At 42.8% G+C, this 20,315-nt stretch overlaps 1 protein-coding gene across 1 annotated transcript in view; it reads right to left on the minus strand.

Annotated features, from left to right (window-relative positions):
• Positions 1–20,315, minus strand: part of LOC124286849 (janus kinase and microtubule-interacting protein 3-like) — a 41,728-nt gene that overhangs the window by 13,183 nt on the left and 8,230 nt on the right. Inside the window, exon 2 of the mRNA XM_046723289.1 lies at positions 12,539–12,932. Within this exon, the coding sequence (XP_046579245.1) occupies positions 12,539–12,673 (135 nt within the window). The 5' untranslated portion in view covers positions 12,674–12,932. The remainder of the gene's footprint in view (positions 1–12,538; positions 12,933–20,315) is intronic.

Here is a 20,315-nt window from a genome sequence, read left to right on the forward strand (position 1 = left end):
ACATGACAGCATGTGACACAGCCGGAGTCGACTGGCTGCATGACGACATAGCGACGTTGTACTCACACCTTAGCAACAAGGGTCAAGGTCACCGACTGAAATTACATCCTCTCAGCCAACGTCAGTCCTTCACAGGTCTAGTACAATACGCGCTATGAAGTATTGTCGATGCCATTAAGCTGAATCTGAAACTTCCATCATCACAGTTCTTCCGCTTCTCGCTCTGTTACCCATGGAATTAGTAGGCTCTTGTGACCGACCGACCAATCAAATCTGTTGAAGCCAGTAACAGGACGCATAAGGGAGGTAACTCTTCCGTGTATTTATCGACGTGAGGAACATGAGAGCAAGTACAGTCACTAACATCATGAACATCTAATACGTAGTTTAGACACGATGGCATGCTTCAACCACGTCAGGAGAACTGGTAACCTCTTACAACAAACAGGTCTATCGCGGGTCTTCATGGGTACCCACGGGAACTTGCGTGTATTCTAACTCAGCATCGTTGAGAGAATTGACCATAGCACAATATGACCATCACAAGCCAAGGTAAAAGTATGGTGGTTAGCGTCATCTCAACGCTAGGAGAGCTTCCACACATTGTATCTGACTCACCCAATGCAAGGGCGGAACTATGGACTTTGTGATTTAGGTGCAACCCCACCCCCTTCTCCGCCCCTGCAATGGAAATACTACAAGCGTTATGTTTAAACACATGAAACCTTTCAATGTATATATATATATATTATTATCTTCCATTTATCAGTGCCTTCTGGCGGCCACGTAACCTCAGCGTTTGTCACGTTACCGTAACCTACAGTCCTATATATTCCATTCCATTCAAAATCTTATACCCTTGGGTGAACACGTTTTTACAGCGTTATTCCGTACACTGAAATCTCAGTACAAACAACGAAGCTTAAAACAGTTTTATATTCCAACAAAAATACAATCTCGAGCGTGCATCCTTTGTTGGAACAAATTATTCCGTTCACTGAAATACCTGAACAGGTAACCACACGTGAAACAGTAGGTATACGAATGGTTCATTAATCTGTTATTTCAATCTCTTTATCCAGTACAAGGAACTGGACCCCCAGGAAAGGTTAAACTAATAGTTCATAAGGTTTAGTTGTCGTACGATGACCTTCTAATGTGTACGGCATTTTTGTTGTTTTTGCATACTCAGCAATATTTCAGATATAGGACAGCGGTCAGTGAATAATAGAGTTTAGACCAGATAATCCAGTGATTGATATTAAGAGCCACAATCAACGCCATCACTGGGCTGACCACCCGATCCATTATATCACCTCTAACGATCAGGCTGCCGGGACCAGTGTTAACCCCAATATTAGTTTAGGGTATTCATGTTTTAAACGAGTATCCTTAATTTGTGGAATCATAATTCAAACCAATATCGTTTTTCGATCTAATTAAGTAATGGCATAAACTGGCGATAGCATATCATCTTTTATATAAAACAAATCTGCATCACAAGAGAAAGTAGAAGGGGAGACTTGAAAGTGGACTAGTTTATTAGTTCGCCTAAAACATTATGTCATAAGAAAACAGGACAGATTTGTATCTATTCCAATGTCGCAGTTATTGCCCCAACCATCACACTGTCCCATTCGGAGCGTCTGGATAGTGCAGTGGTTAAAACGTTCGCCAATCTCCCCCAAACCTAGTTCGATTCCACACAGGGTTTTGTGTATGGGGCCCACGGTTATAACATCTATCTTCGATTTGAATATGACTAAACACGCCGAAAACCTCACACCCTCACTCGTACTACTCTACCTGTCCCCCACATCCCAGTCACGCCCCCAGCACATGCTGCAACACGCCTACACCTAATCCCCAGCCCCACCCAACCACCGATCAATGCAGCTGATCCCTCGAAGGGCGTGTCCTACCACTGGTGTATATGTGTAGGTTACAAGGGACGACATGAAGATCTACCTCCTGTTTGTTTGTCGAGAGATCAAAGACTGTAGTGTCACGTTGAAGGGCTGGGATTTCGCTATAGCTAGGTCTGAGTCTGTTTGTCTCGCGCTCAGGTTAAGGCGAGCCGTAAGCTTTGATTGCCTATAAGTCGACAGTTGATATCCTGGCAATTTCACCTTTGACTTATGGATATGTTTTGCAGATATGATACGTGTTCGAGGGTATAAATGGGGGTAAAGTAAACACATTCTGACGCACGGATATAAGTGGCATCGAGTGGTGTGATTCGGCAACTTGAATGATTGCGTGTCACTGTGCCAGGCCGTGGCAGTTGCTCATGATATCAATCACAGGATCGTCAGGTCCAGATTAAATTATTTACAGACCGTCTACATTTAAAGTCGTTAAACCACAACAAATAAATCAGGAAATACTGTGTCTGAGACCCGTGAAGATCCGGGTTAGAATTGATCTTCGGTAACCCATGCTTGTAACAACGAGGCGACTCAGGGGATCGGGTGGTCAGGCTCACTGACTTGGTTGACACATGTCATCGGTTCCCAATATGCTCACGTTGTTGATCACTTGATTGTCTGGTCCAGACTCGATTATTTACAGACCGCCACCACATAGCTGGAATATTGCTAAGTGCGGCGTAAAACTAAACTCACTCACTCACTGTGTCTGGTTTCTGTTATATTTTCAATGTTTTCGAAAGACAGTTCGAGATCTGGACGAAACTGGAATTCGTATCCTTGATCAGCGGTTCCTTACACAACTAAGGGACATAACTCTGCACACAAATCGGACTGCAACACCCATCTTTGTCATGCACGTGTACACATGGTGGACACCTATCTGAATAAATCAGTTTACGTATTTTATTGAAACATGTAATTATATCCCAGCCCACCACAAGCGTTATGCCGTGTCTAGACACGACATGCAGAACATGGCTGGCAGCCTTGGTTAATGTTTAGTCAGGGTAATACAAGATCTGTGTGACAACACGTGCTGAATGGGAATTGGTATCAACTAGACACGTGCTCTGTAAATCACCTTGGAATTACAAATGAGAAACAACATTCTCGACAAACGACAGTCCATGTTGGGAATTTGCATTAGTGACTGCTGTAGTCGTTGTGGCGTGCTCGTGAAATTCCGTTAGCTGTCCGGAAAGAACCGAGTGTTAAATGTGGCGTAAAACATTCTCAACTCCGAGAATAACTGGAGAATTCTTAACTGACCTGGTTTAGTTTGTCATTAATAATCTTGGTTTGCCTATCTCATTAGTACATGAACATTGTTACAATGCACTGATTGGTTTCATCTCGAAGCGCTTGAAGACCGCCTCCATGTAGTAGTGGTTAGAGCGTTCGCCCGGAGAGCGGAAGGTCGCGGGTTCGGTCCCCAACCGCGTCATACCAAAAGACGTTAAAATATGGTACTTGTTGGTCCCTGACTGGCGCTCGGCATTAATGGGTACAACAAGGACTGGTCGGCTCGGGAGTCAGTATAATGTGTCTGAGTGGGGTATTAATGCTTCACTGCGGCATGGTATCTCAGTGGGCTAGCACTATAAAACCAGCTTCAGTCTGGGCTAGTACAAGCAGCCGCACATACACATACACACGCATGCAGGTCGTCATATGAGCGAAATATTCTCAAGCTCGACGTTAAACCCGATTTCACCTCACCTCACCCCGAAGCGCTTGAAGCGTGGCCAAAGGGTCATGTATACATATGGTTTATAAGAATGAAATTTTCTTTCTCATATATTTATATCCTTCACAAAAATTAAAACAAGATATGTTCCCTTCCCCAAAACTTTTTCAACAAAATCCATGAGACACTGGCCTACTTCTGATCTCGTCTACCAAAATAACATATTGCTGGTGTGTATTTATGTTAAATGATTATTTACGCAAGTTATAAATTCAACATGCCTTTATCGGTTCGAGTAATTTAACCGTGACCCTTGATTTATTTTTGAACATATTAACACAACTCCAGCGGCGATTTCGGCTTAAAACTGTTCGCCAGCAATCTGTGTATGTCATACGAATCTAAGGCTCGGGTGGTCAGGCCTGGTTGATTGCAGGGCATCGTATCTGGAAGACATGGATCGGTGCTCACAATATCAATCACTGGTTCACTTCTAAATATCTGAGTGCGATAAGACGCAAACTTTGCGATATATGCGTTAAACTCCTGTACACCGTTCTCCAAACCAAAATATTTTGAGACATTGGTGAGCATAGACAGTCAGAGCTGAGACACTGGTGAGCATAGACAGTCAGAGCTGAGACACTGATGAGTTAAGACTGCTTGAAGTGATAACGGGTAAGAATGGAACAGGGGTGAACATTCAATTAAATGTACACTCTGTGGTTTTTGAGATCCACTACAGAGCCTTCGACTTTCTATTTGACTCAACAATTAGACTGAATTTGATCGATACAATAAACATATTCAAGGTGTACAGTCGATTTATGTGCCATTTAGTGTAATACGACCGGGAAGTCTACTTGGCAAGCTCTTGTCTCACAGTCTCTGTGTAAGTGGACAAGAATTGGTGTCAGTGTGTGTAACTTTCATGTAATATCAAGTGTGGTAAATAATCGGAGACAATTGATGTGACAGTCTGGCTGTTATGTCCGTCCGCATGTAGACATGGGGCACGTGCAGAGAGGAATTATGGGTAATAAATTATAGTGATTAAGATAAAGGGCTATACCTATGATTGTTTCAGGGTTAGATGGACGGAGGTCCGGGGGTTCGGGGGTCCGGACACGTCGTGGGAAAGAGGTGTCGCGCGAGACGAGTAGTTGGGGGTGTGGGGGTGGGGTGTGTGTGTGTGTGTGCGTGCGTGCGTGCGTGCGTGTGTCGGGTTTGGGGTTTTAGAGGGTCGCGATGTGTATAGTGGATACGCCGCACTCAGCAATATTCCAGCTATATGGCGGCGGTCTGTAAATAATCGAGTCGGGACCAGACAATCCGGTGATCAACAGCATGAGCATCGATCTGCGCAATTGGGAACCGATGACATGTGTCAACCAAGTCAGCGAGCCTGACCATCCGATCCCGTTAGTCGCCTCTTACGACAAGCATAGTCGCCTTTTGTGACAAGCATGGGTTGCTGAAGACCTATTCTACCCCGGATCTTCACGGGTCGGGTCAATATGAGGTGGGCAGGGGTCAGGGTAGACAATGGGGAGGGTGGGGTCTGTGTGGGAGTGGTATAGATAGAGGGGGTCAATATGAGTCAGGGCGGGGGTCGGTGTAGACAATGGGGAGGGTGGGGTCTGTGTGGGAGTGGTATAGATAGAGGGGGTCAATATGAGGTGGGGCGGGGTCAGTGCAGGCAATGGGGAGGGTGTGGTCTGTGTGGGAGTGGTATAGATAGAGGGGTCAATATGAGGTTGGGCGGGGGTCAGTGTAGACAATGGGGAGGGTGGGGTCTGTGTGGGAGTGGTATAGATAGAGGGGAATATGAGGTGGGGCGTGGGGTCTGTGCAGGCAATGGGGAGGTGGGGGGGGTCTGTGTGGGAGTGGTATAGATAGGGAACAGCTGACCTACAACGGGAATGAGGTGAGCAGGCGGGAGGTCTTCATGGGTTGCAAGGCTTTTCCACATACCTTAGCTCTGATTTACTGCTATGTGTGTGATATATCGACTAATATGAATGCATTATATGATCAGATATTGTATTACAAATGGCGTCTGGTTCCTAATGTGCCACACAATAGCGGGTCTTTGTTGCCATGATATAAATGTTATGTCTTCAATAAAGATTATGATCGAACTGTGATCTGAATCAAACTAATCCGAGTGTTTTAATGACATTTAGATCCTGGCAACCTGTGAATTTCACAACGTGATAGGGCAACTGCCTGCCCCTTCAACAGAAGACTGAACTTATTATACTTGATGTTTTATGTACAGGCATGTTTCACTGATGTGAAAACATAACGATATCATAGCTGGTATTCAGCGACGTAGTAACAAACAGTGAAGACGTCGTTATACAGTGAAGACGTGGTTATACAGTGAAGATGTCGTTATACAGTGAAAACGTAGTTGTGAAGACGTCGTTATACAGTGAAGATGTCGTTATACAGTGAAGACGTCGTTATACAGTGAAGATGGCGTTATACAGTGAAGATGTCGTTTTACAATGAAGACGCCGTTATACAGTGAAGATGTAGTTACAGACAGTGAAGATGTCGTTATACAGTGAAGATGTCGTTACGAAACGATGAAGACGTAGTTACAGTCAGTGAAGATGTCGTTACGAAACTATGAAGACGTAGTTACAGACAGTGACGATGTCGTTACGAAACGATGAAGACGTAGTTGCAGACAGTGACGATGTCGTTACGAAACGATGAAGACGTAGTTGCAGACAGTGACGATGTCGTTACGAAACGATGAAGACGTAGTTACAGTGAAGATGTCGTTACGAAACGATGAAGACGTAGTTGCAGACAGTGACGATTTCGTTACGAAACTATGAAGACGTAGTTACAGACAGTGACGATGTCGTTACAAAACGATGAAGACGTAGTTACAGATAGTGAAGATGTCGTTACTATCAGTGAAGACGTTATGAATCCAATTCTCAAATCCAAACGACTACAACAAACCTATTGTGTGTGCAGCATAATGCTTCAAAGTATTCAATTTCTTTTTCACCTTCTCAAGACAGGAGTGTTTATTCAAGCGCGAACAACACTTCCATATTCTTATTTTACCCTCTCTTTTTCTGTGTCTGCATGTCTGTGTCTCTCGCTCATGCACGCGCGCGCACACACGCACACAACCAACGACCCCCCCCCCAAAAAAAAAACAAAAAACAAAACCCAAACAAACAAACCCAAACAAACAACAACAACAAACCAACACAGCAACCAAATAACCCCCCAAAAAACAAATTACAAAAACAAAACTTAAACAAAACAAAAAAAACCAAGAACAACATTAAAGTAATCATTGAGTTTAGCTCTTGCTTACATTCACCAGCTATATTATGTACGTGTACATGTCTGAACTGAAATTCCTATTATATATCGATGTACTGTGATTCTAAAGTTAAGGTAAATCGATATCTGATGTTGCAAGATATGATTTATACTATAGACAAACAAATCCGGTTCATTGTTGACAGGGTACATTGAGACAGGTGGCGTGAATGAGATGTCATATTCATCGTGGCATATAATTTTTTTCTTATGAATGACACGCACCTGCGGTTCTTTATGATCACGTTTGGTCATGTCAGTTAAACTGTTTGACTGTCAGGTGTTATTGGTGAGAGAAACAGCTCAAACCCTGGGGATTACAATGATTGGGGAGATATAAACTTATATCTCTGCAGCCTCTGGCGTTATATATACATTATATACATCAGTAATTGTCCCGAATACACCCTGTCACTCCACAACAGATATAACCTCCATCAACCTCCGAACTTTAACCCCACCTCCTTTAACCTGCCTGCATAATTACATCATATCATAGCCAGCAATGTATAAATCTCTCCCAATGTTTAGGTTGAAGTGAGTAACTGAGGTGAGGTGAGGTGAGGTGAGGTGAGGTGAGGTGAAATTGGGTTTAACGTCGCGCTGGAGAATATTTCGCTCATATGACGACGTGCATGCGTGTGTATATGTGTATGTGCGGCTGCTTGTACTAGCCCAGACTTAAGCCGGTTTTATAGTGCTAGCCCACTGAGATACCATGCCGCAGTGAAGCATGAATACCCCACTCAGACACATTATACTGACTCCGAGCCGACCAGTCCTTGTTGTACCCATTAATGCTGAGCGCCAGGCAGGGACCAACAAGTACCATATTTTAACGTCTTTTGGTATGACGCGGTCGGGGATCGAATCCGCGACCTTCCGCTCTCCGGGCGAACGCTCTAACCACTACACCACTAAGGCGGTCGAATAACTGAGGAAACTGGGTGTGATCAGTATTATGACAGCGACGATTACGACAAATGCCGATCGCTTCTTGACCAGAAAGATATTTCCGTGACTTGTTGTACCCCTCTGGGTGAGTCAGTCGGTTATTCTTATCTACTGTTAACCCAGCCATTGTATCCATCCAATCACCATTCATCCTCATTATAGATATTGAGAACACGGAGCGTAATGTGCCAGTAAATCATAACATTCCGCCTTCTATCACGTAAATCTAACGACAAACAGCATGTTCATCATAATCGCAAATATCTTCTAAAAGCATATTTCATATTTCATTGTACTTTTTCGACTACATCTTGAACATGCGTTTAACAATCGCCATCAAATTTTGGTGATATGTGGTGTGCGCTCAAGTAAAAACGTATCATTCACCATCGGTGGCCCCATCACAGACACATGCGCAGACAAGTCAATTAAAGTAAAAAACTGGTATTGCATGATTTGACTGATGGTGCGTTGTTGATAATTCTACTGGTTAGCCTGCTCCAGACAAAATGTTTACTGTTGTTGTGATATCTTTAGAACATATTTTACTGAGATATTAACACTCACTCACTAAACCACTAGACCCCTGAAAGTCCGGGTTAGAATGAATCTTCAGTAACCCATGTTTGTCGTAAGAGGCGACTAACGGGATCGGGTGGTCAGGCTGGCTGACTTGGTTGACCCATGTCATCGGTTCCCAATTATGCAGATCGATGCTCATGCTGTTGATCACTAGATTGTCTAGTCCCGACTCGATTATTTACAGACCGCCGCCATATAGCTGGAATATTGCTGAGTGCGGCGTAAAACTAAAATCACACACTCACTAAACCACTCACTCTACATTCAAAGTACACCGACACATCTATAACTACATGTCTCGGATTTTTCTGAACAGTTGGGACTAGTACTGACCAGTTCGGGTTAAACAGTTGATCGCTTCAGCATAAGTCGTAATCCGGTACCATACATTCGTGGGTACCATACACAGGTCTTACGGGTATCTCACACAAGTACAACACCAGGATGTAGCCATATTGCTATACCATACCTGACTACTATAGGCGGGTACTATATACTAGTAGCATACACAGGTACCATATTTGGAACACCATATCCGGGTACCATACACGATATCATACAAGAGTACCATACACGCGCATCGTGAACGGGTACCATCACTATCATAAAAGGGTCCCCTATGTGGGCCCTGGCTCGGGTACCATACACCCAAACATTACACCACATAACCCGTGACGACGTGACTGGACGAGAGTAATATATACCAGTCAACAAAATCCAAGTTATATTACAGTCAGTTTATTGACAACAATAAACAGTGATCAATATAATGAGCACGCACCTGTCGTCACATCCTGCACCCACCCGATCCCCGTTTTAGTTCACTCTGACAAGTAAGTCAACCCTCTTCACCACCCTAACGTTAATAGGTGTACTTCCCTGCGTAGATTCTATCACACAACATAATGACATTGTCAAGTCCCTCCCGCTAAGGGCGTTATATGATATGCATTGTGTCTGGGCTGGCCGCGGGCAGGTCTTTAATATATCTGATTAAAACACAAACACGAATAGAATTGGAATATACAACAGTCACGCATGTACATTGTTCGTCACAGTGGGCCGAGGCGTGCCCACAAATATGTACACGACGACCGTGATGGTGTTGACGTCGTTAATGACGTTGTTTTGAAATGTTTTGTTTGACGGACAAATATATTTACACCACTGCATACATACTTGGTCATTTATACAGGCAGGCTTTGACCTGATATAGCTGAATAAATGAATAACAATCATGTATCTCCAAACATGTAGGTTTTATCATTATTAAACATAATACGCATAGTGTTTCTGATATATGCTTGACACATGATCAGTGAAATACGACATCGTCTACAGAATAACAGTATGTCAATCTGAACAATATATCTGTGAAGTTACATCTTACCATTGTTACCTATCAATACTTTAATAATGTACAATACCCATAAATCTACAGCTCCCATCATCCTCAGATATCTAAGGAATGTTACATAGTATCTAATACGACACTAGCCTAACAATATACCCTCCAGCCTGTCCACTAACCCTATGAAGTTTACTGTCCTGGGATGTTTATAGAATTTACTATATTTTAATACTCTTTTTGTAAATTTTTAACACTGTTGGGCGAATATGAAAAGTACAATACCAGGCGCGTAGCAAGCCAATTTGATCGTGTAAGTCCGATAGGTTGCAAATCTTCATATTTAAATAGCACTGAGGGCTTGTCCAACCTTTCTAACATTCATGTGCAAGCCCGGGCCTTTTTTCAGAATGGTTGCTACGCCCTTGAATACATTATATTTTATCAAACAGATCACTATACGGCCAGCATGTGCCCAATCTGCTTTACCTATCATACTGTACATAACTTGCTCTATAACTGTGTTAACACCGACAAACCGTAAATATTGTAAATAAAGAAGTTGTATATCGTCCATAGACCTATCCCCGTTGTTTATTAAAATGTACTTGTCAGCTAGTACAGATTATTACCAAACTCCAAAGAATTACTGGTTCTAGTAGTGAATTATACGAATACATATTTACTAATCTTCTTCTAAAATCTTATAAAAATGCAATAGTACATTTACTGAGCTTGTAGTAAGTTTTACTACACTAAAATTGGATCGTTTCAATGTCGTTCTGCGCTCCCCGTTTGGCAGCAAATGAATACAATGTCTTAAAAGCAAGTAAATAACAAATGACGCTAACATTACAAAAAGACATGTGATATACAAGAGTTTGGGTATCATTTCAAAATTATTTACGTAATATTTTTAACAGTTATCGACAGTTAAATAAAATAGCTACATTTGTTTATAAAAGCGTCATTCTTCATTGACGCTTCAAAGTTATTAAATAACAGACCAACGCGGATGTAGCCAGGTCTTGGCGCCTAATCTGAAATATGATACCTCTTCTCTCCACCGTTGCTGGGAGAAATCTACGAGACAGGTTAATAACTTCTGTCTGTTACTGGAAATAAGTGTAGTTCATTAGACCTTTTCTAAAGTGAAATTCTCAGATATTTACCAATTCGGTGAGAACCAGAAGCACAGATATATTAGCTCACAAGCCTAGAAACATATTAGGTCGATTCTGAGTCTGGACCCGCGACCACAGGTTCCTGTCACACCAAAGGGTGACAACTCCATTTACCTAAACATGTATGCTACCATTCCAGCACATATCAGTGAGTCAGATAATTCCGAGGGATATGTCCTACACAATCATTCATCAGTATTCGGACATTTCCGTGATCTGCCGGAGTAGAACGAGTGATCAGAAATGCCAGTACGATATGTCCAACTGTGTCTCTAACATGTCAACGGGACCGGAAATATTCCGTACTTCCGGTATGTGGCGGCAACAACTTCCGGCACGTACCGCCTACATGAAGTGCACACAAACAGCAGCTGGAGCATTGTTGCCACAATGATGAAAGTACATTAATTATTCCCAAATGCCAGAAACCGTAAACGGCGGCCAGAAGACGAGATGGGTTCCTTCCGTGCCAGGGTCTCATAAAGTGATCGGTTCTGAATACACCATGTTGGCTTTCTGTCGCCCACTGACGGCCATCGTTAATAAACATGACAGTCACTGACTTACGCGCACTTCTGCCCGAAAGATCGCCAGTAATCGAAACCATACTCATACGACTTGCATGCACTTGAACGGATCACCATTGCTACAGAACGGAAGGGTTGGACCTGCATGCATTGGAGTCGCAAACATCGCATTAATATTAAACAGACGTACGACAATTCTGTACTGGAGTTAAACAGATTGTCAATGAAATAAAACAGACACCTGTAACAGTGACACCTAGGGCGGGTTCGAGTGAGTGAGTTTAGTTTCAAGCCGAAATATTCCAGCAATATCACGGCGGGGAACACCCGAATCAGGGGTGGAAATAACTTTAAAATTGCTAGTGTACGATCCGGTACAGTGGCACAAGTAAAATCACTTGCCCTGATAATTTTTCCACTATACCGGCCGTTTTTTTGGTGACTTTTTAAATAAACAACATAATTAACGTTGGAAAGTAAACTGGACACCGGTACAGTGTTGTATACAAATTTGATTGCCCAACAGAAAAAAAACACTGGACTCGGACGTCGGGCAATGGGTTATTTCCACCACTGCCGAAATGGGCTTCACGCATTGTACCCACGTGGGGAATCGAACCCAGGTCTTCAACGTGGAGAGCGAACGCTTTAACCACTTGGCTAACCTACCGTCCCCGGGTTGGTTGGACTGATACCCATTGAAGCCAGAAACCCACCTACAAGTGTGTCGTTCAGAAAGACATTGAAGAGAGAGGCTCACAAACATGTTTATGTTGTTCAGTTGCCATGAAGACGGCCACACACCTACAGGTTGGTTATACAGACAGGCATTTGTCTATTGCGAGACTATTGTAAAAATAGCGAAAACATGGTGCGGAGCGAACCGAAATAAGAAAATCTGAAAATTGAGTCAGGACAAGTATTAAATCTATGTGAAACAATATATTTCAGGGGGTGGTTGTTCTTACCTCGATGTCTGCTAGCACAGAGTCCGTAACCAGGCCCTGCTCCTTGAGGAGAGTCGCAAGTTGGGGCGTCCAGATGATGTTTCTGACCAGCAGTGACCTGCCACAGGCCAGGACCTCCTTCTGTCGACTGTTCATGTTCAGATCAAGTCAAGTAAGACCTCCGAGGTTCAGAGAATCACAGCCATATTGAAGCGGCCGTGAAGTGCGCCTCCTCAGGGTTGAACACCTCTTCCTCACAAGTGAAATGACTTTTCACTTTTGAAAATAATCCCGTCCTGTCTCTTAAAAGAGGTCATTTCCAATTTGAAAGTTCTTAGAGATTATCTGTACCCTTGATAAATGTCAATGGTTCCTTGAGAACGGGGTGTGGTCTCTGTATTTGTTCCAAAGGTTCCTGGAATTGCAAGAAAATTACTTTCAGAAGGAATGGAGTAGTATTGTTAAGTGAGTGAGTGGGTATGGTTTTAAGCCACTTTTAGCAATATTCCAGCAATATCACGGCGGGGTACACTAGAAATGGGCTTCACACATTGTGCCCATGTGGGTATTGTTAAGGAAACAGTAAGCTCGGACCAACTGGCTAAATTGTGTTCAGTAACTCGAAACCCATTTCCATTAATCTGCTTACCCAGAAACACTTCGGCGTGACGAGCGAGCGCTTTAACCACTAGGCTTCCCCACCGTCTCATATGATCGAACATTACATCAATTGATTTTGTTGTTATTGGTTTTTGTTTTGTTTTCATCACCGCATTATTTATTCTATGTGAAAATGACGGCTGCCTGTATGTAGTCGAGTCTTGACCAGACAATCCAGTGATTGATAATATACTCATGCCAATAATGGTTGTCACCCCCCTCCCCACCCCAACCCCACACCACACCCCCTCTCCAATTAAAAAATTGAAGGGGGTGACAACCATTATTGGCATGAGTATATGATAAAGGGCGTGAATGTCACGTGATTATTCAAGTCACTGAGTCTGGCTACAAGATACGTTAATGCCAATTCAGCGCACACATAATGGTTTCAGTTCGAAGATTGTTGTCTAATTATAATTCATATAACAAAAGCCCTAATAGGGGACCGAAGGACAAAAGCACAATTTGCTTCAGAAAAAAAAAGACAGATCATATGTTATCACAGGGCATTATTTACAACGTGTAAATCGGGGCTGGACGTCTCTGTTTAATGGAGTCTTCCGTGCCCAGTAGGACGTTGTTGAGTGTTGTAAAATACCGGATTCACCAATATTCCATCCATGTAACGCCGTCTTGACATAACTGGGTCCGGACCTCTCAATTCGCAGACTGAACCACACAAACGGGCTGCTGAAGAACAATTCTAACCAGGATCTTCACGGGGAATGAGGCCAAAAAGATCTCACCCCAATCCCATTTTCGTGGGAAATGGGCCCTACGCAATTCTGATACGATGACATGTCAACCCAGTCAGCGAGCCTGACCACCCGATCCCGTTAGTCGCCTCTTACGACAAGCATGGGTTACTGAAGATCAATTCTAATCCGAATCTTCGTTGTTTTTAGTAGACCTACTTGAATATATGCAGGTATGAAAGGGATATTATTTTATCTTTTCTTGACACTAAATATCTATTCTCATATGTAATATAAGTGTAGTTTTGGTATAATATATTTAATTGTTCCTATCAAAATGTGTAAATCTTATTGTGTTCCGAGGTCCCTTAAGTGATTTATGTCTGGCCCACGCACCTGCAGCCAGGAGCACCTTGTTAGTCCTGACCTCAGTTATACACGCCCCTTTCCTTTCCGGGCAGCGTCAGGTGAGTGAACATTATCATTTTACTCAAAACGTTTTAGTTGAGTTCGATACTCGCGGACAGGCAGTAGCTATGGTAATTAAATCAATTCAAACGACGTGATATCATCTCCTTGATATCTGAGCCGAACAAAGGCTATTACTGGTAATCATTGCGCAACTACAGACACCTAAGTGTCATGAGAGAAGGCTTCAAGGCCCCGCGAGAGGAGTCTGACGTGTTTACTGCTTCACGTAATGGGAACATTATTTACTGGAATTTCAAAAGGACAATATGGCCACTCGCTCGTATGGAAACCTGTTAGGGCCATTTGCTATTTTCATGTTTAGTATATTTATATTGTGTACGTGTTTTATCCAATTATAGAACGGTGACAAGAAGTAAACAAGTGGTTTCCCTTGCTAATGTTGAATATGTTTGTTTGTTGTTTACCGCTGCATTCAATATCTAAGCTGTATGGAGGCGGTCTGCAAGAGTCTTGACCAGACAATCCAGTGATCAACACCATGAACATCTATCTACGGAACTCGGAACCAAGTCAGCGAGCCTGACCATCCGATCCCGTTAGTCGACTCTTACGACAAGCATGGGCTGCTGAAGACCAATTCTAACCCGGACCTTCACGAGCCTATTGTTGAATAGCCTACCCTGCCAATCAAAGAGACATTCTCCAATTGGGAAAACACGGCCTTGTTTAATTACACCAAAAAACACAGGCACTTGAAATTTCAATATTTATACCATGTGAAGTATTTTTATACTTTAAGCTGCCAACTTATTATCTTAAAATTTCATTATCACTCTCTAACTTTAATGCGTATATGTCCTATTTCATCCCACGATCTTGAAACTTCAACTTATCATAAAATTGAACAATTCTAACATCTTGAATTATCTACTGAGTATGTGGAAATTTTAAAAAATTTAGAAAGGCAAATGGCCCTTAATGACTCCTGTACGTTCGACCTGTGCATCTGAAAGCCTTGTCAATCGTTACACCTGGATTTGATCCTAATCTGACCACTTAACGCTTGTCCACAGATCGGTATCAACACTCAGCCTCGGGCCACCCTTCCCAGTGTCGAGATACAGGATATATACTCTCTTGTCCCAAGCCCAAACAATTATTTATCCAACAAATATGTTTGTCTCATGCCATCGGTAGGATGGGTCACTTTATGTCGGCCTCTGACTGATCTGCGTCGGTCGCTAGGTTCACTGCTACAGGTGAAACCTGACGCCTTACTACCAGGATAGACCTGTTTCAGTGGCAACTAACGGGATGAGGTATTCAGGCCCGCTGATGTGGTCCATGCATATCACTGTAGCCCGTAGATCAATGCTCGAGATGTCAATCACAGGATTGTCTGGTCCATTCAGCTGGAATATGGTCCAGTGCGGAGTGAAACTTGAAACATGCTGCTACTATTACTTCTGCTATTATTACTACCGCTGCTACAATTACTACTACTACTACTACTACTACTACTACTACTACTACTACTACTACTGGGCGGTGGGGTAGCCTAGTGGTTAAAGCGTTCGCTCGACACGCCGAAGACCAGGGTTCGATTCCCCGCATGGGTACAATGTGTGAAGCCAATTTCTGCTGCTGCCCCGTGATATTAAGGGAATATTGCTAAAAGCGGCGTAAAACTATACTCACTCACTCCTCTACTGCTGCTACAACTATTGATGTCCATTTAATTAAGCTTACCTTTGAATTTATATTTTCCTCTTAATTCGATATATTATTATTATTGTTAAATGTATAAAGGATACATTGTTGTCAACCAACAAACCCACAAACAACCAAATCAAACCAACCAAACAGTATACCTACCTCCTGCGCAAACGTCACGCGGTAATGTTGCACCGGATCACCTAATATCCTATAACGAGTGTCGGCGGTCAGTCCAGAGGTCAGTGACCAACGGTGTCCGTAATGTTATGTATCTGTGTATCAGCATGGTAGTACGATTACTTGTCTAGAATGGAGTCCTTTAACCGTGTAAGTAGACTGTAGGTGTTAGTGCATGACTATATTAAAATGTCCTGCAGATCTTATATTGTCAAATAATGGGGCGGTGGGGTAGCCTAATGGTTAAAGCGTTGGCTCGTCACGCCGAAGACCCTGGTTCGAATCCCCATTTCTGGTGTCCCCCGCCGTGATGTTGCTGGAATATTGCTAAAAGCGGCGTAAAAAACAAAACTCAGTCAGTCAGTCAGTCAGTCAAATAATGTAATTTGACTACAAGCACTGCCAACTTATTATATCTGAATCTGAAGAAGATATAATGACATATGCTCTGAGAAAACATTGTCCTGCCATGATTTTGTGGCTTGACATGGTCTTGCCAAAAGGGCACCATATGCATGTGCCTTATCATATGTATATGTAGTAGAGTCAAAATAGTGGAAAACATCACTGAACCTAAAAATAATTGGTTTTGTGTACATAAAATACATAAAAAGTCCTCTCTTGGATGTTGATGCAAAGGGGCTTTTTTTTGGGGGGGGGGGGGGCAAAACTATGAAATAAGGTATTTAAATCATTTCTGTACAAACTGTTTTTGAGTTTTGTAACATTTTTACTGTACTAATAGGCATGATGCAACTCTGCACCTTGCCAAATTAGGGGAGATAACTCATATTGTAATACCGCACCTTGGAAACCACTAAATATAATTATCTGGAAAAGCATGATGTGTGGGCTGTCACTATTTTACCCCGACCCGTCCAGATACTGAAATACACAATACTCTTACAACATTAAAAACATTCTATCAGCGTGAAATACTAACACTGCTATTCCGCTTCTTTACAAGACCGCCTCCGTGGTGTAGTGGTTAGAGCGTCCGCCCGGAGAGCGGAAGGTCGCGGGTTCGATCCCCGACCGCGTCATACCAAAAGACGCTAAAATATGGTACTTGTTGGTCCCTGCCTGGCGCTCGGCATTAATGGGTACAACAAGGACTGGTCGGCTCGGAGTCAGTATAATGTGTCTGAGTGGGGTATTCATGCTTCACTGCGGCATGGTATCTCAGTGGCACTATAAAACCAGCTTCAGTCTGGGCTAGTACAAGCAGCCGCACATACACATACACACGTATGCACGTCGTCATATGAGCGAAATATTCTCAAGTACGACGTTAAACCTAATTTCACCTCACCCCTTCTTTATAACTAATCAGAAAAAAGACCAATGCATCACTTCCGGGTTTTCTCCATCATCAAGCCGAAATACCGTGACATACCTGCAGTACTGTTCATGGGGCAGTTGAGCCCCAACTCACTCACTCACCAGTCTCCCCTTCCACCAAGACTATGCTACACCACGTGGTGCTCCTGCCCAGCCCTTGTCTATAGTTATAGACCGTTGTTAATTATACCTTGTGTCAGACTGAGGGTATCTACATTAACACCTGACACGACGTGGTATAACTGAAATAGTCTTCAGGCATTGTTAACCCAACTCACTCACTCACCCACCCAAACTTCGAGTGGAGCTACACATACTCAAGGGCCATGACAGGGTCAAATACTGTTAGTATGACAACATCTCCAAGAAATAAGTAAGGATATATAACCACTTGAACACTGAGGCTATTTACATTGAAAGTTGAGAAGTACAAGATCTACCCCAGTACTCCTACAATGAGTGAGTGAGTGAGTTAAAATGTGACGTCGCATTGTCGTAATACTAGATAAGACATTGTTATCTCGTGGAAAATTTGTTTAGCGTTAAGACCGGCAGTTATCTTTTGACATATACTGAGAGGAAAAAATAAGGGATCGCATAAAATTTCAGAATAAAATTTCAGATTTTAATCACGTCAAACATAACAGACTTGATTCATTGTTTTCGGTTTAAATAAAGATAGTCAGTATCGAGTATGTCCCCCATGTGCTCTCGCAACTGTCTGGGCATATTTCCAATCAAGTTAAGTCATTTAGATATCATTTTCAAAGATAGATGCGATCCTTTATTTTTTCCTTCAGTATATAATAATTATATGTTAGCCATTAAAGCTCCTATGTTGAGACATACCATTCCTTCATATTCAACAACAATACTATATATATACAACATACCTATACTTACTGATTCTAGTTCGGACAGCCGATGTGTGAAGAAGTACAGGCACAGCGTATTAAGAACAAATCCGGATACTGACTGGTTTTATGTACGTCGTGCGCAACCCCACCCTAAGACGTAACGTTACCGGTAAAGCGACCACTACTCCGCCATGAGAGGCCCCGTTCGGGGAGTGCTGTGTGTATTGGTGGGATTAGGGCACCGGTTATATCGATGCCAAATACCCGCCACCTAAAGACACAAGCCTGATCAGATATCACCTGCCATTGTGAAAGAGGTTTCATGCAGAACTGTAGGTGTCACAACTCGCCTTGATTGGCTTCGCCTGACGTGGTTGTGGAATAAGCTGTATGCTGGCCCAAGAATCCGTGATATCTTATATACGTGTGTATTGTCATATAAAATAAGTTGCTGTCAATGTATAGTACATGACTGACTGACTGAGTTTGGTTTTACGCCGCTATTAGCAATATTCCAGCAAAATCACGGCGGGGGACACCACAAATGGGCTTCACATATTGTACCCATGTGGGGAATTGAACCCGGGTCTTCAAGCGTGACGAGCGAACGCCTAACCCACCAGACTACCCCACCGCCCATAAAGTACATGAAGTAAACAGTTTTGTCCATGGGTCGTTTTAATGCCTAGGTATATCTATCTATCTATCTATCTCTATCTATTATCTATCTATCTATCTATCTATCTATCTATCTATCCAGCCTCTAAAAATGTTAACACGAGGAAAACAGTTACGGACAGATGAGACAAACATTTCTAACGGAAGATGCTATCCATAGCCTGTGGGGAATACAATCTAGGCCATCTATTAGACATTCCACAATGTGTTTGTCAAAATTTAAATCGACATTATTCAAAGCGTACTAAAGAATGGAGGTCGCCAGTGTGAAACTGGAGACGCTAAAGAAAGCCGCTTTCTGAACAGCCAAAGTCGATCTCTCGCCAGCTATAGCACTGGTCGTTCTGACGAGATCTGTAAATTGGTGAGTGAACGAGTATGGTTTTACGCCGCTTTCAGCAATATTCCAGCAATGTCGATTTGTAATGGGATGTCCTCAGATCTCTGCTGTGGTAACGAGAACTAAGTATGTTCCTGTATGCTGCTGGTATTGATGCTAGAGATGCGAATAGAGTGTTCCTTAACGTCTTTTGAATGGTATATTTTCGTCCGCTACGAGTAAATGGCAGCTTATTGTTGGAGAAAAGACCGAAGCTATGTTGGTCGGAGTCACATATCACTATGATTAAAGCATCAGGGCCAACTATTACAGGTTTCTTGCGTGCCCAAGGGACGCACCTCTGCGTACCAAAATGCAGCGAGACGAATGGATCCCCTATTTGAGGTTTAAACATGGTGGTCAAGAAAAAACTTTAACGTAAAGACGCGTGAACGTGAACGTGCACGCGCATGTGCGTGCATTTGACTACTGTTGGTTTAATGGTGTCAGCCCAATGAAGTATTCTGTAGCAGTAGTTTTAACATACCAGTGTACTGATTCCCTGTCACCGTGTACTAGTTATGTAGATCGATGCTCATGATGTCAATCACTGGATTGTTTACCATTCGATTATTTACACACCGCCGTCATACAGCTGGGCTGAGTGTGGCGTTAAACAACAAACAAAGAAACCTTATTCAAACTTGAGCAGTTCAAAGCTCTGTCCACCGACAAGGGCCGCGTTTCACAAAGCTATGGTAGCGCTACGACTCTCGTATCTCCCATATTGTAACATCAACTTACGACGCTCGTAGCGCTAAGATCGCTTTGTGAAACAGGGCCTAGATTTTCGAAGCTCTCTTAGCGCTACGATAGTCGTAAGTTAATGTTAATGAATGGCACTTACGACTATCTTTGCG

The sequence above is a fragment of the Haliotis rubra genome, unplaced genomic scaffold (genome assembly GCF_003918875.1).
Source record: "Haliotis rubra isolate DU_JTF1 unplaced genomic scaffold, ASM391887v1 Scf393, whole genome shotgun sequence".
NCBI lineage: Eukaryota > Metazoa > Mollusca > Gastropoda > Lepetellida > Haliotidae > Haliotis > Haliotis rubra.